The sequence below is a fragment of the Camelus dromedarius genome, chromosome X, assembly GCF_036321535.1.
Source record: "Camelus dromedarius isolate mCamDro1 chromosome X, mCamDro1.pat, whole genome shotgun sequence".
In the NCBI taxonomy this organism is placed as follows: Eukaryota; Metazoa; Chordata; class Mammalia; order Artiodactyla; family Camelidae; genus Camelus; species Camelus dromedarius.
The window spans coordinates 42,443,016-42,454,736 of NC_087472.1; the positions used below are offsets into that span (position 1 = coordinate 42,443,016).

At 38.4% G+C, this 11,721-nt stretch overlaps 1 protein-coding gene across 1 annotated transcript; it reads right to left on the reverse strand.

The window, feature by feature from the left end:
* Positions 1 to 3,285: 3,285 nt before the first annotated feature.
* LOC105085531 (heterogeneous nuclear ribonucleoprotein D-like) lies at positions 3,286 to 4,755 on the reverse strand. The gene has a single exon (XM_064483181.1). The coding sequence runs from the start codon at positions 4,753 to 4,755 to the stop codon at positions 3,286 to 3,288; it is 1,470 nt and encodes a 489-aa protein (XP_064339251.1).
* Between the last annotated feature and the right edge of the window lie 6,966 nt (positions 4,756 to 11,721).

Sequence of the window (11,721 nt, forward strand, 5' to 3'; positions counted from 1 at the left end):
AAGAATAAAGTTGACTCATAACTCGTCTTACTAGAATATCCATTTCTAATGTCAGGAATTTAAACTTGGATGTTTCAGTTTTGGTTGACCATTAGGGCATACAGTTGTTACTACACATGCATTTCTACAGTCAATCCAGGCCTGATGAAAATATGATGCAGCCATTGTCCTAAGAATAATAACAAACCCTTTTGAACTGGGACTTTCATATCTTTATTTTTTAAGACAGCATCTAATATATATATATATATATATATATATATATATATATATATATATATATATATATATATATATATATATAACACATGCATGACTGTCTGAGGGTTGATTGGACCACTGTGAAAGAGTTGATTTGACATAACTGACAACATTGCATAATCTAATTTCTAACAACTAAAATAACATCCTTGAACTGATCATGAGCCCCCCCCAAGAAAAATAATGAATTTAAACTAATTTGTTGAACTTATCTAATAGGCTGAAATCTGAACCAAACCTTACTTTTTTTCTACTGATTTTTCTTTAACCTAAATCAACAAATGAACCAACTGGAACTGGAAAAAATAAGCTTACATAGTTTCTAAAACTGAAATATCAATACAGAACAAAACTGAAATATCCAAACATCTGCCACACTAATTCTGAAATTGGCTGAAACTTTATTTAGTTTAATTCCTTAGTTCAAACAGCCCAGTGTGGATATACCTACATTTTGTCTGGTTCAATAGACAAGTTAATTCTCAGGGGGAGCAGAAACCAAAGCTTTTAAGAAAAAATCATCTAGCTTCATCGAGTTAACTCTGGTAAAATAAAGCCGGTTCCTCCTGAATACTTTCTGCCAGAGGCATTGGTACATTTGTCTTTTGTCCGAATACAAACAGACTCACGATTTCAACTATTAAACAATACCATTTAATTGGTGAATTTCTTTATTAGTTTACCTGAGGATTCTCTTTTACTTTGTGGCAACACATCACACCTGTTTTTATAGTGTTTCCTAAAACGAAAATAAACATTATCAAACATTATGTGGAACAATATTTAAATTAACTCAGTTGATTGAGCCCCTGATATTTTCAGACGGAGGTTTGATATACTTTAGTACCAAAGGGCGATATGCATCAAAATCTCCATTGCAAGCCTATTCTGGTGTGTGTGTGTGTGTGTGTGTATGTATAAAATACCTGATTTCTGTGCAGTTATTTCAAGTTTTCAAAGCAGTGTCACATCTATTATTCCATTTAATCTTCATATTTTTAACAAAGTATGTTTCCATATTATATATTTAAAGTTCCCTCACCATCAAAGCAATACAGCTTGCTCAGATATTGAAATAATAAACATTTCCTACTAAAAATAAAAATTACCACCTCATGTTTCCTTTACGTCGCCTTCTCCTGTTTCTTCCTCTTATTCATGGTGGTAGATATACTTCTCAGTTTTGCTCCTGTGTCATCATTCAGTATTTGTTTTTAAGTTCCTACTACGTGCTGCGGCTCTAGTTTACTATCTAGCTGTCTAGTTGGCTGCGTGCTAAGGAGAATACAAAAGAGTGCAATATGTTTGGCCTCCATATATTTGCATTCTAATAAGGAAAGTAAATACATACAATTCTTTCTAAGTAAAATTGACTTCCTCCTCACATTTTAAATTTAGTCCCACTGGAATCTTGGCTACCTGTCTGTTTTTCCTTCTTGACAATGAATTACCTGAAGGCAGAAATTGCGTCTCATTGATTTTCAAATCCTAGCATGGAGCTCAGTGGTAGGCCTGTACTAGAAGTTTGCTGTTTCATGCACTCCTGTTTTAAATCCTATTTCGCCTTACTGACTTAAAGGTAGAATTCAACCCCCCAGCATGTAATGTAGGTCCTTTGTGATTTAGGTCTGCACTGGCCTCTTTGATAGCCACTAGCCACACGTGTTGAGCACTTGAAATGTAGCTAGTCTCAACTGAGATGTGCTGTAAAAGTAAAGATTTACACTAGATTTTGAGGACTTAGTACCAAAGCAATGATGTAACAGGTCTTATTAATAATTATGATCTTGATTACATGTTCAAATGACATTTTGGTTATATTAAATGCGGTTGATTATTAAAATGAATTTCATTTTCTTTTTGCTTTTTTAAAAAAAATGTGGTTCTTAGAAGATTTGAAATTACATATGTGCCTTGCATTCATTTCTGGCAGGAAGAATCAAGCCTCTCCTCCCACCTCCTTTCCCTTATTTTCCACACAGATGTTGTTTCCACCCTCAAAAAGTCTCTTTGCCCTCTTCCAAAAGTGCGTGCTAACTTCCTGCTTGGATGCCTTTGCGTGTCTGCTTGGCATTCTCTTTCTTCTTAGCACAGTCCATTGGCAAAGGCCTACGCACTGAGCACCCCCTTGGACCACTCCCTTTCAAGACCTGTTTTAGATGCCCTGTGTCTGTAATACCGTATCATCCTTCACAAAACCTTATCTAGGACTTACCACACTGTATTGTGTTTCTTGGTTTACTTCTTTTTTTAAAAAACATTTTTTTAAGCCAGCATTTTATTTTACTTGGGTCTTTTCTGTTTGTTTTTGGTGTGTGTTGGGGGAAGGTAATTAGGTTTATTTATTTTTAGAGGAGGTAAACCCAGGACCCATGCACTCTGCCGCTTGAGCTATATGCCCTCCCCCTCTTGGTTTACTTCTGCCTTTTAAGATTGGAACTGATTCTGAATCTCCTGCACTGAATACACTTTCTGGCTTAGAATAACTTTTAATATTTGTTGAATGAATGTAAGAAGGACCTGATTGAATAGCAAATCTAAAGGGAAACTTTGTCTGAGTGGATAGCTCTAATCCAAAACTACCACCCTAGACCAAAAAAAAAAAAAAAAAAAAAGACCCCAAATTACCCCACTCCCCTCACCAAAAAACCAAAACAAACAAAAACCACCCTAGACCAAAAAAAAAAAAGACCCCAAATTCCCCCACTCCCCTCACCAAAAAACCAAAACAAACAAAAACACCAACACAAAAACAGAAGCCACTACAGAGTTGCATATTAAACTAGTAAACATTTATTTTTGAGAAAACATTAACTTCCATAAAAGTCTCAAATCCTTGTGTTATCTTCTTGTTGCTCCAATGTCAAAAGGTTATGGGGGCAAAAAAACTGATTCTTCTGAACAGCTGGAAGCAGGTGGAAAGTCAGTATCAACATCTTACTCGACAGTCATTTCTTAATTCAGTAACGTAACTTTTCCTTGGAGAGCACTGTTGTTCTCTGGCGGTGGCTTCATTTGTCATCTTCAGAAAGGCTGATAAATTCCCTGGTAACCACTACCATAGGGAGCCGCTTGGTTGATTTGTACATTGTAATTAGTAAATGCATTTCCAAACGCCTGTGGCCCACTGGTACAGCCAGGAAAATATTCTCCACCATAGGTATTAAAAACTGGCTGATCATTGTAGGGATTGTGGACATTACCATACATCTGATCAGAAAAATTAAACCCTTCATTATTGGCAGAGAAGGGAACAGGAACAAACACCGTAGAAGGGCTTCTGCCTCCTCCCACTGCCCCGAAAACATTTGGGCTTGCTCCAAAAGCATTTGGGCTTGCTCCACAAGGACTTGCAATTGCTCCCCAAGGATTTGGATTTATTCCAAAAAGATTTGGATTTATTCCGAAAGGACTTGGATTTATTCCGCAAGGATCTGGATTCACTCTGCGAGGATCTGCATTTATTCCATGAAGATCTGGATTTATTCCACAAGGATTTGGATTGATCCCGCAGGGATTTGGATTTGCTCCGTAAGGAACTGGATTTATTCCGCAAGGATCTGGGTTTGCTCCGTAAGGAACTGGATTTATTCCGCAAGGATCTGGGTTTGCTCCGTAAGGAACTGGATTTATTCCGCAAGGATCTGGGTTTGCTCCGTAAGGAACTGGATTTATTCCGCAAGGATCTGGGTTTGCTCCGTAAGGAACTGGATTTATTCCGCAAGGATCTGGGTTTACTGCGCAAGGATTTGGATTTATTCCGCAAGGATTTGGATTTATTCCGCAAGGATCTGGATTTGCGCTGTAACGATCTGGATTTCTTCCGCAAGGATTTGGGTTTGCCTGGGAGCCTGTTCCTCCCCAGCGGTTGCCTAGCCTGGTAAATAGACCATCTCTTTCTGCCTTGTATTTTGCCTTCGCCTGTTTTCTCGAGAATGCAATTTTAACCTCACACCGCCCGGAGCCAACTAGATGGTACCTGGTTTCTAACAGCTTCTTGACTGGTGTCTCATCAGTATAGGTGATAAAACAGAAAGCTCGTCTTTCCTTTGTTCTTGGACACACCGGAAGCTCGATACTCTCGATCACGCCAAATGCCTCAAAGTATTCTCGGATTTTTTCTTCAGACAGCTGAGGGTTCAACCCCCCAACGAAAACTTTTTTGTAAGGGAACTTCGATTCCAGGGCTTTAGCCCGCTTCAGATCGATCTTTTTGCCATCCACTTTGTGCTCTGTAACTTGGAGCACCTTTTCAATGGTGGCATTATCTTTGAAAAGCACAAATCCAAACCCTCTGGTGATTCCAGTGTCGGGATGGATTTTAATAATAAAATCGAGGATCTCACCAAATTGCTTCAAGTATTCGAAGAGAGCTTGCTTACTGATACTGCGGGAGATTCCACCAATGAACATTTTACTGGCATCGTACTGGTTCTTGCTGGCTTCGATTCTGAACCCCTCAGGGAACTGTGGTATTTCGTTGATTTTGTTCATGGCAAAGCCGATGGCGTCCATCTGACGGCGGTGGCGGCGGTGGCAGCGGCGGCGGCGGCGGCGGCGGCGGTAGCGGCGGTGGCGGCGGTGGCGGCGGCGGCGGCGGCGGCGGTAGCGGCAATGGCGGCGATGGCGGCAGTGGCGGCGGGGCGGCCGCGGCGAAGTGTGGCTTGGGCTCAACTGCCGGAGAGGGGCAGTCTGGGAATTGGCGACGTGGTGACGTGAGACGTGGAACCATGGGACTGAGTAGTTCCAATTGTGACGTAGGCGGTAAGGAGACTTCCTGGTTGTACCAAAGCCGGATTGGCCCCACAGAAGTCGCTTTGCTTTTGGGCTTGATAGTTTTGCCCTGAAGGCAAAAATCCTAGCCCACCAAAAGGAAAGTTAGTCACGAGCGACCTCTGCTCCTTGGCTGCTTCTCTTCAGGCTGCGGCTCTTTGAAGTTTTGTTCGAACTCATTAGGTCTTTCAAAATGGAGACTGCGCCTCTCAGTGGCCACTTGTTCAATTGCTGTCCTTTACTTACATCATTGTCATATTTCACTTAAGTCTTTGGGGGGACAGGGATGCGAAAGGAGGTGAGGGAGGTAGACTGGAAAATAGAATACAGGGAAAGCACAATACCTGGAGGTTATGCTAAAGGGATGGGAAAGCACAATTTTTTTTTTGTTAAATGACAGCTTTGTTGTGGTGTAATTTACATACCACCCTGTTCACCCTTCTGTTTTTTGTGTGTTTGTGGAGTTGCAGTCACGATCAAGATCTAATTTCAGAAACTGTTTGTACCCTGTCAGAAAAATTCTGTACCACATTAATCAGTCACTCCTCATTTTCCCCTTAACCCTCCCAAATTATACAATAGGTGCCTGGTTTCTTTGACTTAGCCCTATGTTTTCAAGGGACATCCATGTTGTGGCATATTTCAGTATTTCATTCTTTTTTTATGGCTGAGTAATCTTACATATTGTATGGATCTACCACTTTTTTTTATCCATTTCTCTAAAATTAACATTTGAGAGCATTGATGTTGTTATATTATTCCATATCTGTGTCATAGTTAAAACAAGTGTAAGGGACCTTTCTGTCAGTTATTAGCATTTCTGATTTCTGGCATGGTCAGTGTAGCTAGGATTTGTCACTATTGTTCAGATTGTTGAGATAGTATTTAATATTAGCTTAACCTCTCCTTGCATCTGAAGAAAAAAAGTCAAATTTTTGAATGCTTAGTTTGTCTACTTCTATGTTTGGTCATTGCCTATCCAGTATATCGAGAAATTTGTATTTGTCTTCTTCCTTTAAATATTAGCTTTTTTTTGAGGGAAAGGTTTTTAAATTCCTCCACAGCACCTCCCCCACAGACTGCCCCCACATATCTGACTCAATGAATTTCTGACACTATTCTTTTAAACAAAAAAATTTCTATTGTTCATAATAATACCTGTCTATTTCTCTCTGCAAACATGTGTACAAACCATCATTTGGAGATAAGAGACAGGGAACTGTATTTTAAAAACACCCTCCATGAAATTAAACCATAGGAGAAATGAATTATTTCACAACAAAGGAAAAACTAAAAACTCTCAGGGAAAGAAAGTCCCTGGCTCACACTTTAATTATAAACTATTTGAAGCCCCAACTGCTTCCACATCTCAGATGCCATATCCCTGTGCCTTTGTTCAGTCTGAACATTCTTCCTCAAATGCCTTTGTTTTTTCCTCAGCCAACCACCCCACCCCCATTCTGTCTGCCTAAGCTCCATAGCCTCCTCTGAGAGCATCCCCTCTGTGAACCAATCACACACTTTTTATACAGCTTTATCAAGGTGCATATATATGTATCTGTCAGTGAGCTTCTCAGGGACCGGCATGGTACCATCCTTAACCTAAAGGTTTCAACACAAAGCTTAATACACATAATACCTAGCAAATTTAAAAAAAAAAAAAAAAGGAACTCATTAAATGCTTGTTGAAATAAAATAAGCAGGGGAGTTCTGAGGGCCACATTTTTGAACACTCTTGATCTAACTGGCCTCTGGGAAGATGAACCTGTTGCAGATTACTTCCTGAATATGCTGGAGATCTGACCTGTCTTCTTATGGAAGAGACTGCAGTTTAGAAATGTTCTTATTTCTGGGTCATTTGCTAACCAACTGAGACAACCCCAAAGAAACCAGCATTCCCTTTAGCTGCAGCTTTCCCTAGAATGGGAATCTTAGGGGAGTTATACCCTCTGTGGTTCTAAGCTAATGAGGTACCTTGATGGCTCGTCAGTTACTTGTGGCTCTTTTTCTAATTAGACCACGGCTGATGTCATAGTTTTCACCCCCGTGTGGGCTGGTTGGCTTTATTCAATTATGTGGCTACAGGCTGCACCCATGACCCTTGTCCTCGGCCCTGCAAATGCACGTTCCTGGTCACAAGGGGCTGCTGGGTCTGAGCATGTTAATGAATCGGTGAAAAGACAATGCTCACTTCTGGATCCACAATTCAAAGCATTTAACCTACTGATCTTGGGTCAATAGTGTCATCTCGGTACATGAAAGACAACGCATTATTACTGTAATTACTTTCGAGGCAGTAAAAAGGAGCATTTTTTTCAAAAGACTGTGTCTACTCCTGGTTCTCTAATGAAAATAATTATGCTCACTGAGATACTCTCCTCCCACACACATGCTCCATGAGCTTGAGCTGTCCAAAACGTTTTAAAATGACTCCTTTCCACTGTAATGTCTAAAGAAATTTAAATCCATACTAGTCAGCTTTAGTTTTCCATAGTGATAGTGCCACACAACTTAATATATATTTTAGGTATTGAAATATTGTCATCAGATTCCTTATTTTAACTTTCCTCATGGAGCAGTCCAGTAACAATAATTCTGACTCGTAATTTCTTCTTATTCCACATTAAATCAAAATGTGTATATTAGAGAATTGCAGGAACTGGACATTTCTTTGTTAAGAAATGAATAAATGAATGAATGAATGTCAGGTACCCCGACAGCTATCAAAGGTATTTTACAAAGGTGGACTTCTTATAAAAAACAAACCCCGTAAATCAAAGAACAAGTGGCACAGAAGCTAGGAATATAAAATCAGGATTTGCTGCTTTGGGGGGTAGGGGGACGAAGTGCTGTAAGACATGCAGGCTGTCATAATTTTTGTATTTTAGGGGACATGGGATGCCTGACTTGGGTTTGTTTTACTGTGATCTAGACCATGCCTGCAGTATTTATAGCTCTTAATTTGATTGTCCCTTGGCCGTTAGTATCTCATTTATAATTGTTGGAGAATGGGGGATAAGATGAAGGATGGCATATGCCTTTAGAATTAATCTGGCTCTCTTCTCATGGGACTCAACCTTGGCAGGAGGATGCTGTGGGACCCATAAATCAGAAGGGTAACCTGGATGTATCCTGATTTGATATGCTGGCATAGACCTGTCTCTGTGGTAATACGTTCTTTAATGCTCTGTTGAACCCGTTCTCTTTAGTGAAATGAAAATGCATGTGTTTGACATACTTGGTCTAGTTGGTTGTTTGATAAAGTGAAATTTCCCTTACTCTTTTTCCTCTCCATTTTCCACAGAAACTGCCCGTGCCCATTACTTAAATTGAGAGTGCTAGCAGATAGTCTGAAAAATGATCATTTAGGAAACACTGTTCTCTCCTAACTTTGAATGTATCCACATAGTCATCTATCTGAAGTACGCTGGACATAGACTAAATATTAATTTGACATCAAAAGTTTTTTTTAAATTTTTTATTGATGTGTAGTTGATTTACAATGTTAATTTCAGGTGTATAGCAAAATGATTCAGTAACAGATACACACATATACACACACACATATATATATCTATTTTTTTCTTCTCAGATCCTTTTCCATTATATTTTATTAAAAGAAACTGAATATAGTTCCCTGTGCTATACAGTAGGTCCTTGTTGTTTATTTCTTTATATATAGTAATATGTGTCTGTTAATCCCCAACTCCTAATCTGTTCCTCCCTGACCTTCCCCTTTGGTAACCATAAGTTTGTTTTCTATCTGTGAGTCTGGTTTTGGTTTGTAAATAGAATTTGTATCTTTTTTTTTTAGATTCCACATATAAGTGATACCATATGATATTTGTCTTTCTCTGTCTGACTTACTTTTCTTAATGTGATAATCTCTATCTAGGTCCATCCATGTTGCTGCAAATGGCATTATTTCACTCACTTTCATGGTTGAGTAATATTCCATTGTGTGTGTGTGTGTGTGTGTGTATGTATATATATATATATAAAATTTGATACAATATTATATTTTATATATCATATCTTTATCCAGTCATCTGTTGTGACATCAAAAGTTTTTAACAGCTGAATCCAGCTGCTGGACTTCTGCCTGGATAAGTCATTTAAAAAGCCCTTTTTGCCATCTGCAAAGGAGGCCAATGTGCCTGGTTATAGGAAGACCACAGAAATGTGGCAGTTTCAAGAACTGATTGACAAGACACATGTAGATATTCAAACATGCATTTGTCTTGAGAATATCACTTAAAATAGACAGTTCCATTATGCTAATCTCAGACTCGATTGAAAGGTTTTTTAAAAAAAGAGGAAGGATTGGTAGACAGGAAGCCTCCTCCTTCACCATGCACTGAACAATATGCAGTGTATGGTAAAGGGAAGTCTACTGAGATGCCCTCGGTGTCTCCCAGTTTTCCTTAGAATTCTGAAAGCCTCAAAGGCTACCTGGTTGCAGGTTTGGGTAGGATCTACCACAGGAAGAATGGGAGTCCACTCCCCAAGCATCTATGTATAACCTGGAGAATATGGGAATGACAGTGTGTGACCTTGTATTTCTCATTTTCCCTCTTCATCTTCTCATTAGCCAGTGTCATTTCAAAGAACTGGAGATGCCCTATGGATGTACAGATAAAAAGACAAATTCCAAAATAGGCTTTTTTTTTTTTTACATGTAGGTCAGAGTTCCCCACACCTGTTAAGTTGAATGAAAATTCATAAACTCTGTAGACTATTTTGATATTTTGCCTCATTTGTTTATTTACTTTTGTGACTTTAACATTTTGGTAGAGGGGAAAAACTCTAGCTGCCAACTCTTTTTTTTTTTTTTTTTTTTTCCTTTATAACAGTCATTTGGTGGAAGGGCTTGGGTTGGATTTTTTTTTTTAATTAATGGAATCTGTATTACTTATACATGAATTTCTAAGAGTCATAAAGGTAACCATGCTTGCACATGAATCATGCAAATGTAGAGTTGTTTAGACATTACTGTCATGCAAACATAGATAAGAATATATGAAATCAACTTATACACTGTAAGAATTATGTGCATATAATACTCTTTGAAGACTTATAAAGAGTATTTAATTATTTATATACAGTCGTCCCTAGGTATCCTCAGAGGATTAATTCCAGGGCCCCCTTCTGATACCAAAATCCACAGACACCCAAATCCCTTATATAAAACGGTGTAGGATTAACGTATAACCTAGCACATCTCCCTGTATACTTTAAATCATCTTTAGATTACTTAATAATATCTAATATAATGTAATTGCTATGTAAACAGTTGCCAGCACACAGCAAATTCAAGTTTTGCTTTTGGGAACTTTCTCGAATTTTTTTCTTCCAAATATTTTCAATCCGAGTTTGACTGAATCCATGGATGCAGAACTGGCAGATATCGAGAACCAGCTGTACTATTTAATGTGAATTTCTTTCTAGTTATTTTTGTTGGGTCAAAGAAACATCTATATTTAAATATTCATAGACTCTAGTCTTTAGCCTAAGGAATAGAAGTACTGAGAGGAGATTTTTTTTCCGTCATGCTTTTTTTTTTTTTTTAGCTTATAAATAATTTTTCACATATCTCCTCTAGGGAAAAATACACTGACCAATAATTTCCCCTTGTGATTATTTTATGAGTGTAATTCCTGATTTTGTAAAGAAGAACATGCTTAAAAATCAAAATATACAATCTTGTATCTCATGTCTAAGCCTCTTCTAATTACGACCCCCACCCAAATCGAAGCTGATGACACAAAGAACAGTCGCAGAGTCAGAATTGCAGAGGTTTGTGCAAAGTGCATAGGGCATGCAGAAAGGATTCAAGAATACAATCAATACCAATTGAGGTGGTATTGAGAATAGTCTGACAGAGATGGATAAAGGAAGGCTAGTCCTGCTCCAGTGAAACCCCTGAGTCAGGACATAAGAGACGAGAGGGTTTAGGTCCATCTAGAACTAGAAGATTCAGAGATAAGAAAACTTACAAGGATGTCTTCTGAACCAAAACAAAAAGATGAAGATGAACACTGCGTCTGTTAGTGAGAAATCAGTCATCAGTTATAACGAATTTTAGGCTTTTCACTGTTTCCTTTGGCAGTGATTTGCTTCTGTCTACAAGTATTATCTGCATTAAATGACAGCAGCTAAATAATCCAAATGTAAAGGATTTATGCCCATCCAGTTGCTTTTCACTTTTTCTTTTGACTTGTTCATGCAAATGGCAGGCTTTATAATTCTGAACAGTATAATTCCCAGTATTTTTGTGAATGTGGGGAGCAAGAATCCTTATCTGGCAGTTCATTGTTTTTTTTTTTTGGTTTTTTTTTTTAATCTGCCAATATCCAGCTTATTCTTTTGCCAATGTGGACGCTCTGCCTGCAGTCAGCTATACAGGTTTGTTTTGTTTTGTTTTATGTTTTTCAATCTCTGATGATCAGGGCTTCTCTATTTTCCTGTGACAATTTAATATCAAAATTATCTGTGCCTTTCCTCTGTAGATATTGTTTCCTAATAGATTGTCTGTTCCAGCCTTAATAACCATTCCCAGGCTTGTCAGAGACTGAGCTTAAGAACGAGGGTAGCACTTGTATAAATTCAATGTTTTCAAGCATTCAGCTGACATGTAATGAGCATCAGAGAAGTGGGAATAATGGTATCTCAAGGCAGAGAAAACAG